Source organism: Eubalaena glacialis, chromosome 16 (genome assembly GCF_028564815.1).
Source record: "Eubalaena glacialis isolate mEubGla1 chromosome 16, mEubGla1.1.hap2.+ XY, whole genome shotgun sequence".
Taxonomy (NCBI): Eukaryota; Metazoa; Chordata; class Mammalia; order Artiodactyla; family Balaenidae; genus Eubalaena; species Eubalaena glacialis.
In genome coordinates this window covers 57,162,530-57,186,063 of record NC_083731.1, presented here as the reverse complement: position 1 = coordinate 57,186,063, position 23,534 = coordinate 57,162,530, and the positions used below count along the sequence as shown (strand labels likewise).

General features: G+C 36.5%; 1 protein-coding gene across 2 annotated transcripts in view; it reads right to left on the bottom strand.

Annotated features, from left to right (window-relative positions):
* DIAPH3 (diaphanous related formin 3) overlaps window positions 1-23,534 on the bottom strand; it is a 571,929-nt gene that overhangs the window by 472,160 nt on the left and 76,235 nt on the right. For both annotated transcript variants that reach the window (XM_061171200.1, XM_061171201.1), the window contains one exon: window positions 16,046-16,150. In XM_061171200.1, coding sequence (XP_061027183.1) covers window positions 16,046-16,150 — 105 coding nt within the window. The remainder of the gene's footprint in view (window positions 1-16,045; window positions 16,151-23,534) is intronic.

Here is a 23,534-nt window from a genome sequence, read left to right as displayed (position 1 = left end):
GGACACCAGTTCCTGTCACATTCTCCTCTAAAAGGAGTTAAGAAGTGAACCTCAAGGGAGGTACATTTTACCAACTGTTAAGATACCCCCATATCTTAAATTACAACTGACTTCAGATAATGAATTAGGAAAATCAAAATATAACCGATAATTAGCCTCCTATTAAAATGACCCAAGAGATTACACATGTGCACCAAGATCAAGTATGACCTCAAGATAAAATGAATTTATTTTAATTACAATAAAAAGTATGGCCTCCAGAATTGCAGGGTACTCTAACAGTGGTGAGTATGTGCTATAAGAGGAAGCAGTCTGCAGGCCTACCTGCAGACATGTCCAGAGACCCAGAGTTCTTCAGAGTGCCCCACTAAGACTCCCCAGGAAAAGGGGTGCCAGAAATATTAACACAATCATCTAATTTGTGCTGCATCAGGTATTCCCTGCCTTCATGGGGTTTCTAGTCCATCACATTAACTCAACTAATTTAATTCATACATGAAGTATGAGGACAGTTCAGACAGGAAAAGCATATGATGCTATGGGCACACACCCCATTATCTTCATAGTGGATCATCCGACAAACCAAGTAAGCAACTCTCTGCCATTTGGCATCTAATATAGACTAGCCTAAAAAGAGAGAAGAAAATATAAGCATTTTCTCCTTAATAATAGTATTTCTGATTACGGATTGTTAAAGTGATATTTGGATTTTAATACATCAGTCCCTATTAGCTTAGATTGTATACCTGCCCACAAAATACATACTGAGTCTTAGAATGCTGACCGGTCAAGTTTGTGAGGCTTCAAAATCCATCACCTGTAGACAGTCATGAATTCACAAAGGTAATACTGTCACAAAGGAATCTATCTCGTCCAGATAACACATTAGGTCGATGCATGTCTTTCTTCTGTCTTTTTCCTCCAAGTACAGTACACAAAGGCAGAGCCAGGGCACGTTGTACCTTCTCTGGGCCCTCAAGCACTAACCAAATTGGCAAAGAGAGTGGCAGTACTGAGGTCAAAACAGCACAAACTGAGTCTTTAATTAAATGTGGCTAAGTGGAGGATGGGAGCTAGATAGCGGTACAAGAATAGAGGAACTAGTACAGGCAAGAACAAGAAAGAGTTGATGTGGACAAGATGGAAGTCAACAGGAACTTCAGGGAACAAAGGTTTCCCCATGAACAAAGGTTATTGCAGGTTTGGACATGCTCCCAGAACATTCCTGAATGGGTATGATAGATTCCGTTATAAGAGGATGAATATAATGGGTAATTAAAGTTAAAAGGAGATTTAAAATTGGGGGTTAGAGTATAATTTTTAGAGGAAAACTGATAAAAAAAAATTTTTAAGTTAAAAGTTTACTTTTAAAAAGGCACCAAGCCCAGAAAGTTGTATAGTTCTTGAAAATAAGAAGTCATCGAGTAATTTGTAGGTTGTGCAAAAATATGTGAGTAGGGAAAAAAGGCATATTTATCTGTTTGCCATGAATCTAGCATAGTTAAAGTGTGATAAAAACTAAACAAAAAAAGAAAAACCAAATGGGTTTGTGAATGAGGCAAAATTTTGTAATGAATTATTAAAACTTTTATTTATATCTTAATGATATCTTCAATTCATATTATATATTAGGGATAAAATATTAACACATTAATTTATATTACAGTAAGTCCCCTACATACGAACCTTCAAGTTGAGAACTTTCAAAGATGCAAACGTGCGTTCGCATGTCCAATCATGTAAGGTGTGAGTGAAACTGCAGCTTGCCCTCCGTCTCCTATTCTGACGATCCTTCAGCTCTACCATCTCCCACCTCCCTCCCCTCCTCTAGTCAGTAAATCTTCTTGCCTGTTCACTTCATGCCAGCCCCTGTATGCCAGCTGTTGTACTGTACTACTGTACTTTTCAAGGTACTGTACTGTAAGATTAAAAATGTTTTCTTTATTTGTTGTGTTTGTTTTTTAATGTATTATTTGTGTGGAAAGTATTATAAGCCTACTATAGTAGAGTACTATATAGCCGATTGTGTTAGCTGGGTACCTAGGCTAACTTTGTTCGACTTACAAACAAATTGGACTCTTATGAATGCACCCTCCAAACAGAACTCGATCGTATGTAGGGGACTTCCTGTAATATATATGAAGTATTAATACAATGGACATGTTTATAATAAACGTTTATTGGCTTAGTGGCATATATGATCAGCTTTTTTTAAATTGATAGGGTAAGTGATCAAAAATTTTTGGAGACTACTGACCTAAAATACAGGAAACGAGCCAGAAGCTTCTGTTAACCATCTAGATATACCATGGAAAGAACCTGCATGAATGCAGCCAAGACACAGCGAAACTGTGCTAAGAGATACGGAAGACCGAGTCCTTACGTCACCTGAGAACTCAGATCCAGGCCTGCCTGAAGCCAGCATATCCCAGGGCTTCCCAGATGCAGGAACCAACATGTTCCTGTTTTTCTGAGTCACTTGGAGTTGAGTCGGTCACTTCTAACAGAGGGTAGAACATTCACATAGGGTAACAAATAAAACAAGTTACAGAAAACTGTATTTTTACGACCCCACTGGAGAGAGAAAGGAAAGAAAAAAATAAAGTTCACCAGAGTGTGAATTGTTTAAGGTGCTAGAGACAGACTTCCAGTATCAGGCTCTCCACTAGTCTGTAACAGAGTGATTGATGCCCGAAGTATGCTGTAGGTGACACAGTTACTCCTATGAATCAAATTCTGTAAATACCAAGAGGTGATTTTTTTAAATAAACCCCAAACTGTTTATGATGTATGATAATATTGTTCTTGTTAAGGTAATAATATACGAGAATGAAAAGAGTTGTTTCTGTGACAAATTAATGCTTAGAAACATCAAGATTAGGCTGAGTTGCTTTAAAAAAACTTGTTTTCAAATTAGGTATGATCAAGAGAACTGAAAAGATCTCACTGTAAAAATCATACAAATTCTCATAGGTCTGAACTTAGACTGTTTTTACAAATATAAATTCTTGGCTGAATTAAAATACACAAGCGGAGATCACAGATGATGCTTCATGCTTTATGTAGGAAAAATCAAAGTAGGAACAACTCCTACTCAAAGAAAAGGGCTTGGCTCTGTATTCAAATACTGAGATGTGAATATATAATTTTAGGTTCTAAGTAGAAAGAAGACTATGTATTTTTTTATGATGACAGTTTTAATAATTTGTACTCAACTTTTTATTCCAATATAATCAGACTTAAGAATGCTTCATCTGTAGCATTCACACAGTCCCATTTTACACTTTAAACATTGATAAGATGACTTATCAAGAGACTTAAGATAAAGATAACATAAGAGACTTTATTTAATCATTGCCCTACTTCTCATCCCATAATTCCCATACAAACACTCCTAAATTGTATTATTTAGTAAACTAAGTTTTCAAGAGGCATAATGAATTTTCTGAAATCACAAAGTTAAAAGTAACAAAGCTGGATTCTCTACTCCTAAAAACAAAGTATAGTCTGCCGTGATGAATAAAATAACCTTTTATAAAATATTGCAGAACACAGCTTTAATTCACACCATCCAGAAAACAATATAATGTATTCTTTGTTCCTATTTCAAATCATTAATATTACTATACTATTTCAGTAATTTTCTTAGTATTTAAAAATAGTATCTAAATATACTCACCATTTTTGTAATTTATTTTACTACTATATATATAATAAAGTCCTAATGTCCATAACATTTTACAATGTGTTACAGAAATTGATGAGTTTAATTACTTAATGTTCACAGATCAATTTGAAATAAATTGAAAATGAGCACGTCGTACACTCTACTTAATCTTGTTACAAACTTGTTTCAAAATTCACTTCCTAATTTGCAACCCAGTAGGTTATATTTTAAAATAATAAATAGAAAACTTTCTTTTACATCTCAGCAGTTTAAAGCCAAAGCAACTAAAGGTAAGAAGAGTCCTACTAGTCAAAAGATCAGACCTCAAGGGGAAAAAAAGTCCTATGCTTTTATTATCTAAACCAACACATCTGGCTTGTTTGTTATACTCTTTTTCTTTTTAAAAATGGGAATGAAGTAACATTATACTTCCTTCTCTGTCTATAGAATAATTTTCAAATGAATTACAGGCATAAAAGGTAGAAAAAGTTGGTAGACAAATGAAATAACGAAGGAAAATAATCAGTCAAAGTCAATTCTAGTTGGTTAAGGATGGCACGGAACTACATACGTAAGATGAATAATACATTTTCATTCTAAGTAATACAGGTATCTGCATAAGGGGTCACACATCACTTCTCACATTGCTAAACCATTTTAAAGCACAAGGTGATAGAAACTCTCAGATGCCTATGAACTCCATTTACATGGAGTACATCACTATAATTTTTTAAATGCATTCATATTCAAATCTGAGAAACATGATTCTGAGGCTCATCAGGCCTGCTTAATTGCACCAACATCTGCAATCAATTTAAATTCTTTAAGATAGTCTTTCAGCACTTGAAGTGATTTCATGCTGTGATAGATTTAACACACTCACTAATTTATAGACACACACAAGCAGATGAGACCTATTTTTCCAGGGGTGTGGTTAAAGTACTGAAGGGCAGTCTGAATTTCCCAACTATCAGTGGGATATAAAAAAGAATGCATTTTGCATAACTTACTTAAATTATATAAGATGATAGCACTGCACAAACAATATAGAAATTAAGACTAAAACTAGTGTTTTATTTAATTCTATTTGTAGGTCATGGACCATTAAGAGGTTTGATGACAGTTTACCGGTGAAATAAACAGCAAAATCTAGAGCTATCAGTTGACATTACATAGGAAAAAGTCATGCATTAATATATCATCATTTTCTACCCTGAAAGTCAAGAGGGGCTGGGGGCGAGCAAGAGGAAGAATACTAACAATCCAGAAATGGTTTTTTAACCAAACACATAAACTGACCTAAAATAAGGAAAAGAATACAAAATTCAAAAATCAGAAGACTAGAGGACCTGGGCAGATGGCAGCAGCAGCAGCATAGTTTTTGAAAGTGCCTGGATCTCCACAGAAAAAGAAACAAAACAACTAAATAGCAAAACCAAAAACCCAACAATATCGAGCAATAAGGTTATCTCCATGATCCTCAAAATACAAGCAGCTGGAGAGAAACCACTAACAGTCACACGATCTGCACAGCATCAAGGTCTGTGTGGAAAGAAGCAGAGAAATAAACAAGATGTCTGATGATGTGAAAACAGGAGAATTCTAAAGTAGCCCAGAGGTATTCTTTAGCAATTTGAGAACAGCAGCTGAAAATGAGTGGGGTTTGGCCCACGCCAGCTGTGGGTGAGTGTAGGAAGCAGAAAAGAGTTGAAGAGGCTGGAGCTGTCAATGTCCTCTGAGTCCCAACACTGAGGTCAGGGCTCCCTTCCAGGACAGGACCCCACAATGTGGAGAAAGTGTTGAGAGTGAAATCAACACGGAGCTAAACATTCCTACTGACCACAAAAACATAACCATAAAACACGGCAAACTGCAACTTACGATTTCAAAATGAACTAAGAGACATTTAAAAAATATATAAAACATGAAAAAAAATACCTAAAGCAGAATTAGAAAAACTCAGACAAGTGAGGTGAGAAAACTCAGGAAAAAGAATGGAAATAAATCACTTCAGAAATGAAGCCTGAACTAGAAGAAATATAAGAACAAAAAATAATAAATCATATTATAAGAGATTCAGAAATGAAATACAGAATTTTTTTTCAAAAAAAATCAAAAAGAAATGAATAAGGTAAAAGTATTTGGGAAAAAGTGGCATATTGAAGATATATAAAAATCCAACATACTGATAATAGGATCCATGAAGAAGAAAACCAAAGCAAGTACATAATGAAAGGGTATCTGCATATTTTATAATCCCAAGTCAGACATATAAATAAAGAGAGCTAGTAATCTATAGGGAATGAAAATTAGTTATCTGCAGACCTTTTAAGAGCAATGCTGTCATGCTTTATGCTAGAAAAATTTTTAAATTGTGGGACTTCCCTGGTGGTCCAGTGGTTAAGAATCTGTGCTTCCACTGCAGGGGGCATGTGTTCAATCCCTGGTCGGGGAACTAAGGTCCCACATGCCACGAGGCCAAAAATAAAAATTAAATTAAAAAAAAAAGAAAAAAGAAAAAAATTGTAAATTTAAGATCTTGCAGGAAAAAAACATGTGAGCCAAAGATTTTATATCCAGTAAAACTGACTAAACAATAAAGGGCAAATACTGTTATCAACATGAAAAACTCAGGGAATACTGTTTCCATGACCTCTTCAGACAAATCTACTAAAGAACAAACTTCAGACAAACAAAATGACTAAGAGAAATATTAAAAAAAGGACTGGTTGTGAGCATTAAAATATAGTTACTCACAGAATTAAAGACTAACTAGGGGTTAAATACAGTTAGTAAATGCTAAAGGAGTATAAAATGTAATGGCTATATGCTCCATGTAGATATAGTACAACAAGAAAAACAACAGCTGGAGATGTGGGCAGCACATGCGAAAGAAAAAAATTTTAAATACATACACATAAATACATACGCATACTTTTTTCCTTTGCTCTCTCTCCACTGAAAAGGCCTACAAACAGTGATTAACCCGCTAGCAATAAGTATCCTTGACCCCCAGATTGTTCTTGAAATATCATTTCCCACTAAAAGAAATGACAGATTCCAGGTCTAGTGTGGGAAAAGAGGGGAGTCTGCAGTAATCTTACCTTACCAGATAGAAATGAAACAATGTAAAATAACAGGGCCATGCCAACCAAAATGACTAGAAGCCAACTGGACAAGGTCCCACTGGTTGAAGATGGGACAATTTCAGCTTCACTAAGAATAATAACATTAAAAATAATATACCACCTTTAGAGGATGATAGGGAACCAATTCAATATCTTGAAAACTGGCAAATAAAAGAATCAAGCATTTATCCTAAATTTCCTATATCATAAGGCAATCAGTATTTGAGAGAAAATGTCTCTTTATAAATATATTCCAACTAATAAATGAAAATAAAATTACAGAATTTTAATGATAAACTGGACATGAAGTACTCCCTAATACAGAACGTACCTCCTACAGTCTTACCAAAGGGATCAAACCTGAGTCTGATCAAGCCTCTGGATCTAGCTGCGACTTTGCAGGAAATACAAAGGAAAGAGAAACATGTTAACTTTACCACGAGTATGCAATCGGCAAAATACAGACTGCCTTAGATAAAATAAAGGGAACTTGAAGATTAAAAAAAGTTAAAGATATTCCAATTTTAAAATATAAGCAACAATAAACTATGGTGTCTGGTGGTATAATTTTGGGAGATAAAATTAAAGAAAGTCAAGGAAGTAGTTCCTATAGAAGTCAAGGTAGTGATTTAGGAAAAAAAGCAAGATTTGAGACAGGGTAGATGGAGGGCTTTCTAAGGTGCCTGACAAGGTTCTTTTTATTGATCTGGGTGGTGTTCTTATGATAACTTATTAAGCTACATATTTATTTGTTGGTGTTTTCTATAACTGTGTTTTATTTTATAAATCAAAAGTTAAAAAAATCAGAAACCCTGGTTTCTAGTCCTAGCTACTAACTGGGGGCTGTCGCACACTTCATTTGCAAAATGTAGAGATGCTCTAAGATAATTCCAGACGTAATGTAAATAAAAAACCACCTCAGTAACTACAAAAATCTCTACTAAATGAAAGAGTATAACAAAGCCATCCTTAACAAAAAAAAAAGGGGCAGAAGATGATTTTTAACTCACCAAAACAATGCAATACAGCTTTCCCAAAGGCTACCAAAGGAAAAAAAAAGAGAGAAAAATCTAGCATAACAGTAATAATATACAAGGAGTAGATAAAACCTAAGATTGTCTGAATTTTCTTTCAGACAATTTTATTTTCATACCTCAAAGAATCCCAAGGGCAGAGTTCCCAGTTTATGTAACCTACCCTGGAAAACTTCTGACAGTAAAAGAATTTGAAATAATTTTTACATTGAGGGTAAGAAGCTATACCAACCACACTTATTTTCTTGAGGGTGGGGAAAAACCGTTATATTGTACCAGTTAGGAAATGGTAGTAAATCAGGGAAGCATGAAATTAGGAATGAATGCCTTTTGTATATCAAGATGATTAACCCATTATGGATTTTTAAAGTATGTATAGAATTTATTCTCTTTAGGAATAAGTAAGAACTGAAAGGATGTCTCTCAAGTACAAACCAAAATAAAGAGGGGTTTAAGTTTACTGCCACCTTTGAAGCTTTAAAACCAGACACACTCTTCTCCTCCTTGCTCATACCTGTTCTACTGGGCATCCTTTTCCAAAAAAGACCAAGTTCTTCCATCTGTTACAGTAGATAACCTTCCCCCCTTTGATGACTTTTACAAGAGGCCAAGGGTCGGAGAATTTCTTCATAACTACAGTATGCCCTTTGAACATTCATTTTGACGTTATGCATGCGCAAACTAGCGTGGAACCCACAATGGCTTGATAACAGTTTTATGAGTCATGTTCACCATGTTCAGCCTTTCAATCCTATTAAATTCTAGTCTTTGGCTGAATTAACGTTACACTAAAAGACTCTCATCTTGTCCAGCCCAGTAGTTCTCATCCCTGACTGTACCCTAGAAACACTGAGAGAACATTACTAAATACTGATGCCTGGGGCCCACCTGACTTAATTGTAAATGACAGGACCCAGATATCAAGATTTTTAAAGCTCCCCAGATGATTCTAATGGATATCAATGTTGAGCGCCACTGTACCTGGCAACTTTTTTTCCTATTTCTTCAATTACCTAATAGAAGAAATTTTCACATATTGAGGTATGGGGACATTGTTCTGGCTTATACGTGAGTTAATTTGTATTCTATGCTGACTAAAACAGCCTGTTTGTGGCCTATCAAACATACACTGTACATCTGCTTTAATCATTAAAGAAAAGTGTGCACTGACCAGGAGTAAAGAATGTCCATGTTAAAAATAAAGATTAAATGCCTCCCTTCCTCGGAGGCCAATGCTGATACTCCTTAAATGATAAGACTCCCTTCCCAGATGCCAAGGCCATACTGTGTACATGCTGATCTGTGTTTTGGGTATTTTTTCGAAACCCTGAAGGAATGTATCCCTGACTTGTTTGATGTTCTTTGTTCTGACAAGACATAAAACTGTGCTGAAAACCGTGCTTCTCCAGAGCAGTTCCTCAGAGTCATCTGAGAGGCTGTCTCCCAAGCTATAGTCTTCAGTTTGGCTCAAATAAAACTCTTTTCTATTCCCATTATAGATCATTTATTGATTATTTGCACTGACATACCTTTTCCCTTCATTCACTGAAAAACAATTGTACATAATACATAGCATTTTTCTCAATTTTTCACTTATTCCTTCAGAACTGTTCCTTCTTTCAAAAGGTTCATTCCATATGGATATTTGCTCTTCACTTTCATCTCCATTATAATCACATGCCTCTTCTTTCTGGCACTTTCAAAGTTTTCACTACTTTTGCAGTTATCAGACATAAGCTTAATTATATTCATTAAAGTCTAAAAAGTAATCATGAACATAGAAAAATATCTTAGATCAAGAAACAACTCAATAACCAAGATGAAAACAACCTCAGATGACCTCTAATGCCACAACTGGTATAAGCACCATTGGCCCTGTCAGGCTCTAAAATTCTAGTAAATTTTACTAGTAAATAACAATGTTTCTGTATCTGGCGAATCTTTTAAAAAGTGCTGTAATGAAAGAAAAGATGTCTTAACGAGCCATAAGATTTTTAAAAGACCAAAAATACACAGTTCTAGTTTGAACCTAATATAATTTCATCCTATAAAAAAAAAAGAAAAGATGACTGTTTTCTTCATATTCATCTCCTGCCTAAACAAAAACACAATGCAGTAACAGCAGAGAACACTATAACCACTGGTGCTGCTCAGAACAACTTGTAAGAAAGCTGGATGAATCTGAGCTGTTAGAAGATAATTTTAATTGTACACAAATAAAACCTGTCCTATATAGGCACAAATGGAAATTAAAATGCCAGACAGATTAGGAAATACTCTTAAGAAGAAGTTGGTTCATGCCCTGAGGCTCTGAAATTTTCTCCTAGTCAGCAAGCAAGACCTGGAGACAAACAGGCAAAGTATTGTAAGGGTACTGATGATAAACAGGTAAGTGTCTAATACTGAGTACCAGCCACTTTTACCAAGCTTTTGTGTGGCAGGGATGCTTTGATCAAATCCCTAACCTGAAACGTAAGCCAAAAAATAACCCATGTTTATTTTACCAAGAATGTATAACTATTTATGGTTCATCTAAGTTTCTAGTGGTTAAAATATAAGCTTTTTAAATAACAACGATGACAAAAAATAGAGGAAATAAAACAAGGACAACAACAACTTGATTTACCTGTATCTGACAATGTTTCCAAAATGTACATATGAAACTGAAATCTAAAACATAAAATACACACTGAAAGTTATGAAAACACCCTCAATCAAGTCTAGATTTTCTACTTGGAGAAAACATTCATACATACAAATGAACACACAACTAATATTTTCTCAAAACATAGTTCTCTTCTGATCAAAATATGCCTAGAAGGCTGATACTGCAGAAAACTCTGTCCTCCATGTTTGAGAACACCATGACCTACTGAGCTAGAACAAGTGATAATACCTTTCAAAATACTTTTGAACACTACATATACACACCTCTATACATACACATACGTGAAAGTCTATAATCCTGCGCTTACGAACTCAATTTACACTCAGTCATTTCATCATGCTTTTTGAGAAACTTTTGTTACAATCTTTCTATGTGCCTTTTAAAATTATGTTCTATAATACTTGTTATTTAACTTTATTTTTTATCAAAGAAGACTAAGCAAGAACTACAGAAATACTTCAGAAAGGATTCAAGGAGTAAAGCTAAACGCCATCCAAACTTTTCTAACAAATGCCTTGGAGGAGCCCTTGCAGTCACTTGACTGCAGTCTAGATTGACTAGGAAAGAAAAAAATTAGAAACAAAGTCAAAGGAAGCTAGTAAACTTCCAGGAGCACTTATAAAAGAGGATTTCTGCTTCATTCCCTGGAAAAAGAAATCAGAAAGGAAAAAACTAAATACAAATAGGGAATAAAGGATGGATGTTATAATTATGCACCTTAGAAATGTGAGATTAGGCCCTTTTTATTTCATGTCAGCCCACCTAAAATGAGCTTGTTACTTGCAGCTGGGATACAGTTTCCAATGACATATTGGGGGGCGGCGGGGGATGTCAAGGAGCCTGTAAGAACTTTGGATTCCAACCTAGTGCAATCCTCAGGAACTAGAAGTATACATTTTGAAGAGAGATTTTTAAAGCATTATATCCACACCTAATGGTACAGCCAAAAAAGACCATGTGCTGATAGGTCGTAGTTGTAGTGGTTGTAGTCTGTATAGAAGTAAACTGCCTGGACAGTGTCGTCATCTCAATATATAAAAATAGATTAGGAAAAAAAGAAAAACAAGATGAATGGTTCTTAGAGACATAATCGTTCTTAAAGACATCATAAAGGTGTTATACTACACAGCATAAAACAAAATGTCCCTCAAAACTCTTTAAATGTCTCTCTCTCTCCCCCCCTGAAACTCCACCTCCCCACAGAGGACCAGACATCTTTCTGGTTCTCCTGTCCTATCGCTTAAACACGCCTGGCTGATTCTCCTCTTCCTCCTTTCACTTTCTGGGATATAGGTTTTGGCCTCTCTAAGTTGTCTCTAGTTTTGAATTGCCACGCATCACCCTGAAAAAGCCTAAAAGTGGAACAGCAAATTCTTTCTTCTCAACAAATAGAAAAGAGATTTTATTTTTACTAATCCTTTGCAACGGGTTGGGGTGGGAGTAGGGGGATGTAGGCAACTCATTGATCTAAATCCTACTCTCTACAGCTATCCTCTTTAACACATTCTTTAGTTGCATATAAATTAATCCATGGTTTTCTGTTAACCCTGTCATGGGAGACTTCCATATTACCCAGACAAAATACACCCAGAAAATAAACACAACATATACACTGATGTCACAGATAAAGGGTATGATATACCTAAACAAAAAAGAAATAAGAAAAGGAAAACTTGGTGAAGGCAGCAACTCTATTAGGATATATCTCCCAAGCCTGGTTGGTTCCACTCAAAGCACAAGAATCTTGACTACAAAAATCATAACTTAATATCTGAAGGGGGCTTTAAAAAATGTTTAAGGAAAAAAAGGATTAAAAATAATTGAACCACACATAATAAAAGAAAATTATACTCACAGTTGGGTTAAGCATAATTAAATACATTTATGTGGTAGACTTGTATTTTAAATTCTAGCTCACTTCCATTTAGAAAATAGGAAAATTCTTTGGCAACTGTGGTTTAAGAGATCCTCTCTTGTTCTAGAATTTTCTTCATCCTACCTTGTTCAGGAACTGTGGTTTCTCTTCCATTTGGACTATTGTGTCACATCCTACTTATAAGGTCCTTACCACTAATTGCAGAATAGTCCTACCCTCCAGCAAGTAATCGTACATAGGTAAAATCTGTACCGTTCTTTTTTGAAAGAAGTTTTCTCCAATAAACTTGCTGCTAAGCACAAGTCATTTACCAAGGGATGGGCACCTGGCCTTGTAGTGCCTCCCCATCTATGCTCTGAGTATACTGGGTGAGGGGAAGATCTTTTAAGATACTCCTTTGGATGGAAAGAGAAATTTCCAGAGTGAATTAAAGAGATAGCCCACATAGGCCAAAGTGTATCTGGATGGTCTATCAGGATGTTTACAGCAGCAAAGCAAAAACCCAGCTGAAAGCAGCTTCAATAAGAACTGGCATCACCTCACATAATAGAAGAGTTTGGAGGCAGGACTGCACTGGGCCAGAGCAGCAGCTCCATGACGTCAGGCGTCAAGCACCCCACACACCCTCACAGCCATGACAAGTAGCAGGGAAAGGCAGCTTTCCTGCTCTGGACCCTTTTATGAGGGAGAGAAACCTTTCTCAGAAGCCCCCACCAGACCTAGCCATCAGACTGTACTGGCCAAACCTGGATCACATACCCATGCCCTAGGAAATTAGAAACACGTCAATCTGGCATTTTTAGCCTCAAATATAATATTTGCTTAGTAAATTTTAATAATCTTTCCTAACTGAAGAAATTCAGTCTTACTATTTGGCCACCTAAACTGAAACCTACTAAGATCTTGGAAACAACCTAGTTTGATCAATGGTTTTTATTGTTTTTTTGTTTTTTCCTATTTTAAAACCAAGCTGATCTACTTTAGGGCTAGTTTGAGTGTTAACATTTCAAAAGCGTTTTCAAAAATCAACTGTAGGCATCAATACTATTTTCCAAAAAATAATGTTAATGCTTACCCACAAAAGAGAATCTCAAAGCAAATTCTAAGGCTAAAATGTTAACACCTGACAAAGTCTCCACATCCTCCCTAGAACAACCTATCTAGGAACTTTGTTTTTCTCAGAGAAACTTTTTCAGTACTCATTAACCTAAATATACTGGCGTAACAAAGTCCATATCCTAGAGTTAATAAAATGTGTTTTTACTTCCAGAGCAAAAATAGATGACTGGTCAGCTTGAACCTTCTACAATGTTAACCATTTGCTGAATTATTCAGAACCCTCCTAGGAAAAGCCATGACTCTCCACACACCAATTAAATGCTTTAATCATACTTTAGATAACTAATCTATTTCAATCCTGATAATCTAATTACTTAATTCTGGTAAATAAATTCCAGCCCAAGTCCAAAATAATTAGAGGATTAAACTTTAAAATCAGTGAATGTAAGCTGAAACAGATCCACTGTGAAGTTCAAAATGGTTTATTCTATTAAAAAGTCTGTTTATCTGAAATTCCAGAATTAAACTGCACTATTATGCTAGGGTTTTCTATACCAGTTCTAACTAATGTATTATCTCTTGTAATTATATTAAGTGGATTCATGCTTGTTGGATTTTAAATTCCCTAACAGGAGACTCTGCCCTGATGACTCTACATAAAACAGGTACACCATCTCCACTCCCCCTGCATTTTTTTCCCCACATCACATTTCACCTCCCATTACATGTGTTTGTGTGTTTCTGTCATTTGTGTCTCATTGCTCCATAGGATACAATGACACACTATCTTGGTGCTCAATCGCCAGGGCCTTAAATACAGACACTTTTATTAAGTGCCTGACATACAGATGCTTAATAAATGTGTTGAGTGAACAAATGAACTTCTTAGAAATGTAGACTCACTAATAAGAAATTTGTATTTTTACTGAGGTACATTTACTTATATTTTTAATTGTGGTGTAATGATTTCAACAGTAAGAATTTCGACAGTAAATCACAAAGAAAAATAAAAAACAAACAATTGCTACTACAACCACTGCTACCACAAGAGGCAGCCACCAGTTAAAAATCTGTTACGGGGGCTTCCCTGGTGGCGCAGAGGTTGAGGGTCTGCCTGCCAATGCAGGGGACACGGTTTCGAGCCCTGTCTGGGAGGATCCCACATGCCGCGGAGCAACTAGGCCCGTGAGCCACAACTACTGAGCCTGCTCGTCTGGAGCTTGTGCTCCGCAACAAGAGAGGCCGCGACAGTGAGAGGCCCGCGCTCCGCGATGAAGAGTGGCCCCCGCTTGCTGCAACTAGAGAAAGCCCTCGCACAGAAACAAAGACCCAACACAGCCAAAAATAAATATAAATAAATAAGAATTTTTAAAAAAAATCTGTTACGTTCTAATCACAGAATAAACAATTTAATTCTAACAACAAGCCTATGGTGTAGGTATTAGCCCCATCTTATGGAGGGGATTGAGGATCAGAAAGATAAAATAAGATGTCCAAGACCAAACAGAGGATAGTCAATCCAAATCACGGAGCTCTGACTCCTAAATCCCCACTGTTAATTTGTGATGGCCAAGTACCATCAAGGGACAAAAGCAATTCACATCTCAATGGCAAGATACAGAGCCCATAGAAAGAACTGGGAAAAGCATAGTACTCAGTGAATTCTACATCTGAACATCAGGCAGCCAAAATATGAGACATGTTTAAAAATTAAACATCACTTGAGTCTTTCTTCCAAAAGAAATACCTCAGAATCACTGACTAGTCTAGTAGATAAATGGAGTTAAAGTATAAATAACTTATATTCTTGTAAGCTGGCCTTGGGTTAAAGTATCCAGTGAAAACTACAGTGTGTTTAGTTATTTTTCTCCAATCCAATTCTATTTTACGTTCAGCCAAAAGCATTTTCTACTGTCTTTCTACCAAGCCTTTTCTTCTTCATTAGCTTCCATTTTATATTTTTCATCCAATCCACTTAGTCGCAATTTTTTTTATGACAACAAAGCTCATTTGTTGTTCCATGAAATAAATATAATTGATTCTGTGTGCCGGTCATGTTTCTCAGACATTTAGTTATTACTTCCGCTCACATATTTCATGTTTCCCTAGAAAAGTGGCAGCCACGTGGATTCTTAATGCTCCTTTCAGTGTCTACATTTATAATTTGTTACAAGCTAATTTTATCCACAGGGAAACTCACATTAAAGATATGCCTCTAAGCCACTATTATGTATCCTGATTTAGGTAGTTAGAGTAAAATCAGTCTCACTTTTCTACAATACAAGTATTATCCCAGTTTATAAGTGACATTAGAAATCAATACCCATCTTAATTCACTAACATGGAGGGGTGTCCTAGAGTGAGTGGACCAAGCAACCACAGTGCTTCTTAACAGTGTGAGTGGCCAAAAAGCAAAAGCAGTTTAAAAGTTATAAGGTAAGAAATACTTTCAAATTAAACAAACTTATTATAATACTTGTACCTTTAATTATACATACAAAAGCTCTATGATTACAGTTGCCCGCAAACTTAGGCACTTCATTAGACAAATGTATTGTTTTCCATACCACAACATGCTTCAGCAGTACTTCTCAACTTGACAGTTTTACTTACTGTCTTGGAAGCAGTATTAATGTACTGCATCACCATTTCTTTTTTGGTACTGAAGTCCTTTTCCCGCAATGGTGCCTTTTTATCTTCATTTAAATTCATATCTTCCTGGAAAACACAATTAAAAAGCCTCGTTTTAGAATCTAAGTAGAGCAACAATTCTACATACACAATGAACAGAAAATCAATAATTTGTGACTAAAGCAGCATTAACTGTTTTGGAATGATTTACATGTAGCTCTGCCAGGAGAAAAAAAGAGAAAGGACCTGGAGACACAGAGAACAGAGTATTCTAGATCATTTTAGCAGGTAAAACACTTACCAGAAAAACTTTTTAAATTCACAGCAGGCTAGTAAAATTACATTCACATCACTATAGATAATTAGACAGTTAAAGATTTCTGCCTTCCATAAGCTTATTAGAATTCACAATTTATATATAATTGTGAAATGTATATATTACATATAAAAATATATTTATATAAATTATAAATATTATGTATTATATGTAATATATAATATTTATAATTTATATAGATAAATATATTTTAAAATATAAACATATTTTTACAACAGCTGTACCTGAAGCCATCTTGCACCATTCTGAAAGCGCTGCTCCATATATCATAAGAATTAAAAGGTAAATAAGCCAATCCCTTTCCAGATTCTGATAAGCTACAAGCACATACCAAATACCTAATACTGATCCTAGCAAAAGGTGAAGCATCCTACAGTTTTAACTGTCTCTTCTCCACCCCTATCAAAAATATTCATTAATTAATTTATTGCATGTTCTAAATCACATAAAAGTGGCACTCATAAAAAGAAGTACCACCTAAAAACCTAACATTTCTCAACAGCACCAATCAAAATAAAGGTTTAAGTAAGCTAGATCTTGCTACAGGCTTAATTCTGACTAAAAATACAAGTCAAGAATATCCACATAAAGATATGAATTGCGACCAGAATCTATCAGCTCAGCTGACAAAGGAAGGGAGGCTGAGGTAAGACAGAAATGGCTGAAGGAGAGGGCAGCTCAACTGGATTTCCTCCTGATCTTAGCCTTGGGTCATCTGTGTGCAATGTAGGACATCTTAATGTATATAAACTACATATCCACTCAGAAAAGTGCCCATAAAAATTAGGACTTTGGATCACCTAGGGAGCCCAGAAAGTTAAATTTCTTCTAAGTTTTACAAGGGTCCTACAATTCAGACACTGTAGTTTATGCATTTAGCTGACTCAGTTTTTGGCTACCAAAACTTTGAAGCAATTAAAAGTCAAAATTCCCTTCATTTCACCTTGATATAAAATTTAAGATCTTAGAAGTTGTCCCATTTGACACTCCAATAAAAGGTAGCAATTAGTAATGTCACTCTTGGCTACTCTGGTTAGAAATATCCTATTATGTGAATAATGGTTTATTTTGTTTCTTTTTTTTTTTCTCTAAGCCAGTGATTTTCAATACGCCTTAACACCACTTAGGAAGCATTCTAGAAATGTCTCGGGGCATTTTGGTTGTCATGGTGACTGAGGTGCCGCTACCGGCATTTACAGGGGAAAGGTGTGCTAGACATTCTGCTACACATGAGCTAATCCTACACAATAAGAAACTGTCCTGCATCCCACAGAGAGATACACAGAGAGAACAAGAGAGGGAAAATTATAATTATCTACGCCTAGACTCTAATTCAATGAAATTAGATGTACAACAGAATTAATATGTAAATTGTTACATATTTAATACTTCATATATTATGTAACTTAATATACATTGAATTTTCCAAGAATCCAACTACTCTGTAAATTATAGTTACACTGTTTTTGTTTTAAGCTTTACCATCATTTGTGTTCCATTTCTGAAATTTAGGTATCCCAGGACAATCCTAGCAAAAGGTGAAGGATCTAGCTTACTCAACCTTCACCTTTTGCTGCTTGTGGTTTCTGAATCAACAGAACAGCACACCTACATCAACCTACATCGTAGCTGTTGTACCCACAGTGACATGAGGCAAAGACTCCAGAATGTGACTTTATTGTGCCTTCTTGAGTAGTCGATGGCCAACTGTTTACACTGAAATACATACTGTTTTATTATATAGTACAGTAAGGCATTATATGTTGATTTTTTTTAAATTATGAGTGGAGACAGCTTATATAATCTATAAAGAATTTAACTAAGAAAAAGTAATGAGGAAGTTAAGGAGCAATTGTTATAAAAGTTGTGTGTGGGGGGCACCTAAGAGCACTGAGAACATCTGTTTTAAATTATTCACTGAATTTTTTATTTTCTGTCTAATGGCCAAATGTGACCCAGCCTCTTTAACCAGCAAATTAAAATACTTAATAGATATAGAAAACTAAAAAACAGAAAACCCATTAGCTGTGGCTGAAATCAAAATAAAATTTTAAGGTGGAGGGTTGTAAGAAAGAAAAGGCTACTGCTTTCTTTCTGCAAAGGCATCTTCAAGATGACATGAGCTTATACACAAAAGTTGTATGTTTGGAATTAAGGAAGAAACCCAGAGTTCTCCCAACTTCTTTCCTCTGGCTTACCCCACCTCTCTTGTCTAAATATGACACTCAACTCCATAACAAAAGTTTGATGACAGTGCCTGCTTAAAAACAAGAGGAAACAAAGAAGAAATGACACTACAGAGAAGTTTGGAATCAACTACATAATCGCACAAACCTTCCAGGATCGCTCACTAGGTACGTAACTTCATCTAACAGATGGTCCTTCTCTTTACATCCAGAAGAAATGGCACTCGAAAGAGTAAGAAAAGTTCTGCCCTTTACAAAAGGAAAAAGAGAAATAAGGGCGTGATGGAAAGAAAAAAAATATGTATGTATCTATGGAATAGGGTACAGGATTTTTAGAATAGATTTTGAATCTTTATCAGTGGAGAACAGGGCTAAAAAAGAAGAAAACTCTACAAGACACTGACACTGAACCTCTGAGGGTCACAGAGTCCTAGTGAAATGTATTGGAAGCTTCTTCCTAGAAAATGCACATCCATATTTTATGTTACAGTTCCAATTCAAGTTAAGCTGAACATCTTCCAAAGCTATCCAAGAACCTGGAGGTGGGAGGCAATGGGGGAGCCAAGTACCTCTATTTAATAAGCCCCTGCCGTAAGGCAAAACCTTCAGCATGAGATTTTGAATATCACATAGTCTAAACTCCATGTATGTATTACACAACAGAAAATACAGGCCCATAGAAATGAAATGACTTTTCAGAGCTATCTGGTTGTTAGAAGCTTGAGAACTGGAGCCCAGACACCCAGTCTAGTACAGTTTCCAGATAACTGTAAAGGGTCTCGTGTGAGCAAGTCATCAGTTTTCACATTAGTGAGTTCACAGCTGGTTAGTATGATCATATCGCATTTCCGTTGTCTTAGGTCACGTTCCCTAGAGGCAGACCTGGGACAGGGATGCAGGTGCAGGTGATTAATGAGGGGGATGCTCTCAGGAAAAGGGGACTGAGACAGGGACATTCGAAAATGTGGCCTCAGCTGGATTCTCGCTTCAGCCTGAAATGCACAGCAGTAGATAGTACCTGGAGGGAGAGGCCAGCCTTGACACCACCCAAGTCAGTCAGCCATTAGCTGCAGGACCCCAGTTCCCTGAGGCCAAATCTCTGGATTAAGAGGGCAGCTGGGAACCACCAGGAGCCAACACTCACACCTGGGTACGCCCGCAACCAGCCTGGTGAAGGGGGTCTTGGAGGGGCACCAACAGTGTCCACTACACCATTTGAAAATAACTTACTTTATATTATAATAAGACTTCTTTCTAAGCAGAACTGAATAATACAGAAACCCACATTTATGGCCTACACAAGCAATATAAACCTCTGTGTGTTAACCAATTCTTCCATTCAAACATAGGTCAGGACATGCAGTACACTGTATAGATACAAAATGATACTGTAGCTACAGATTTTATAACAGCCCTGAAAAACAGTTTACTTCAATATATATCTATATATTGATATATATGTAACTCAATAAATATCTATAATAAATAAAATAATAAACAGGAAATACATAGAACACATAATTGTACAAGGCCTGAGGAATGATTTGAATGAGGCTAATATTTCAGTGGATATGAGATAAATATCTATTTCTTTAAATGGAAAAACCTTATCAGTTGGCTATTTAACTGAATATAGCTCATTTAAAAATATTTTTTGAGTAGTCATCAATCAAAACTTTAGTGTCTGTCAATCTGAAGAGGTTTTGTTGTGAAAGTTCTATTAATACCTTAGCAACGTACATTATGAATTAACTCACTTATAGCACTACCTTCATATACATGCTTAAACACAGTTTTTTGCCTGGGGAAATTGGGAGTTGCAGCATCAAAAAGTAATTTTCCTCTAGTTAATTACTTTCTAATTAAAAACTATACTTAAATTGAATCACTGTGCTACTTCACTATGTGAGTCTGACTGGCACTAGGGGCAGATTTCAGAAATACAGGGAAGAAATACTGAAGAAAAAAATTAAGGGGCATGCTAAAAAATAAGCAGGATTCTTGGATAGTGTCAAGGTCATGAGCGATAAGGAAGTACCACTGATCAGGAGATGAAAGAGACATGGCAAACCAAACATAAGATGTGATGCTGGGCTGGAACCTAGAACAGGAAAAGCACATGAGTGAGAAAACTGCTAAAATCTGAATAAAGTCTGTGGTTTGGTAACTACTGTACCAACATTAATTTCTTAGTATTAATAATGGCACTAAAGTTATATAAGATGCTGGCATTAGAGGAAGTTGGGTGAAGGGTATAAAAGAATTCTCTGTACTACTTTTGCAACTCTTCTGTAAGTCTAAGTTTATTTCAAAATGAAGTTTTTTAAAAACTAAATTAAAATATTCATAAAAATTCTGCTTTAAAAAATAATTTGAAAAGAACAAGAAAAATGGAACATCCTACATTCTTTAAAAATACAGTAGTTTTTTAAACCTCCACTAAATAAAAGTTTGTAGTGTACTGGCCACAATAAATACACACAAACTTGATGGAGGAGAGGGAAGTAAAGAAACCACTATCAAGACAAATCTGAGGCTACCGAGAGGAAGAGTTAAGACACAGGTAACAGAAGTCCATTCAAAACCTAAAGGTCAGGCATCCTTCGGAATTTTCCAAAACACAAAGTTCAAGTTGCTCACATGTCTTCCCATTTTCATTCCAAATCTGCTCTCTGAACCATCCTTCTCACTCATTCTCCCAGCAACACTTGCTATACCTTTTCACAAGGACCTGGTGTTTCTATAATCTTAAATAACGGTTAAGTCTGAGCCAGGCACTGTGCTAAACACTTATAAGCACAATTTATTTAATACTCAGTAATAACTTTGAGGTATGTACTATCCTCTCTTTATTGATGAGAGAACTGAAACTTAGGGAAATCCTGTAAGTTGGCCACAGTCCTGTAGCTTAGATTTGTCTCTCCATTCTTATTTCCATATTATTTATCTTCATTATCTAAAATCCCACTTCCTCTGGGGCTAATGCCATCTGACATGCTCGGCAGCCAACACCTTGTGTTGACTCCTCTGCCAGCCCATGCCTTCACACCCACAACAAGCAATCTTCATTTCCACTTTCCTCAGCCACGGTCTTCATGACCACACCTGGGCCTTTTCATTAGCTAAAAACTGTTCCACCTCTAGTGTCATCATAATCTCCAAGATCCTTTTCTCTGACCTCAATCTTCTATCTTTTCACTTCTCCCACTCCCAAGCCACCTATTTTTTGACCTCAATAAAACCTCCAGTGTCGTGACCCCCTCCATTTTCTCCCAATTAGGCTCTTATGGTCCATCACTTCCTACAACATTGATGGGAAATCCTAGTAGTCTCTCCTCACATTCCCTAGAGTACTCATTTCAAACTTGCCATTCTCCAGGAGCTATGAAACCATTGCTTCTACCTACCATTTTCGGTAAGCAAATTTTAATTTCCTCCATGAAAAGGAACCTATAATTCAATTTCCTCTTTCCTCTATTACCAATTTATTTGCACACTAATTTTTCTGTGCCAACTCTTGCCTCTGTCCAAAGATAATCCCATTCATTTATGCTCTGGATCCTCTTTCCTCTCACCTCCTAAAAGGGCACTGCACATCAATTACCCTGTTTTAATCCCGTTTCACTAAATTCTTCTCAGTTGGTTGGGTCTCAGTATATAAACATGTTAATCCTTAATGGATTAAAAATTAAAAGAAAAAAGCCTCCCCTCAAACCTAGCTCTCCTTTGTATATGCCTTTTTTTTTCCGCCTTCACAGATAATTTTTTTTTAATTTATTTATTTATTTTTGGCTGGGTTGGGTCTTCGTTTCTGTGAGAGGGCTTTCTCTAGTTGCAGCGAGCGGGGGCCACTCTTCATCGCGGTGCGCGGGCCTGTCACTATCGCGGCCTCTCTTGTTGCGGAGCACAAGCTCCAGACGTGCAGGCTCAGTAGTTGTGGCTCACAGGCCCAGTTGCTCCGCGGCATGTGGGATCTTCCCAGACCAGGGCTCGAACCCGTGTCCTCTGCATTGGCAGGCAGATTCTCAACCACTGCGCCACCAGGGAAGCCCCCACAGATAATTTTTAAAAGAACTTTTTTCTACACTTGCTGTCTCTTTTATATTGCATATACTTTTTAGATATTTGTCAAATGAGATATAATAAAACTTCCCAAATAGAATTTGCTAATCCTATTTTGGGACAAACATGACATGCAGGTAATTTTCTGGGAAATGGAGCTGGAGCCAGAGATAATACTCACAGCCCCAGCCTTGAACAGTAATGGAAACAAAGTCCAGCTCCAGAGGCAGGGTCTCCAGGCAGTGGTACTGGCACAGGTAAAACTGGCCAAGCTAAAATCCATCATGTCTTCAGGGAGCACTAGCAGAACCACACACAACCTCTGTGACCTGGAACCGTCAATGTGTGGTTGAGCTGTGCAAAGCAGCACCTGCTTGAGAGGTGAATAGCGCTGAGATCCTACCAAGACTTCACTCACCAGGCTGTGTGACTTTGTGTGGTGCTGTGTCCTCTCAGAGGAAAGAAGGTGTACACATTTTTCTAACTTGCACAAGGACACCAAATGGGTAGTTGTGGCCCTGACCTGGAAACCAGGTCAGTGACATGTAGTCAAGCCAGCAGCTTTTAAGATGCTCCAAAGGATTTTTCCTATGTGTCAGATGGGGCCAGAAGTTCCCACAAACCAGGAAAATCCAAGTTTGCTACTGTCTTTAGACACCTTGACTCCATCCTAGGCTGATAAAACACCAACACAAAAGAAATACCTTCTACGTCTTCTCTGGCAAAACTGAGAGAGAAAAAAAGATGTAATCTTAATACTCATGCACATACATGCAACTAGTGAGCACCAAGGAGTAATCAAGCAGAGAATGGCAAACAGAGAGTGGACATTTTTTCAACTGAATTACAAACATTAGACTCACTATGTTCATTCATGGATGTGGAT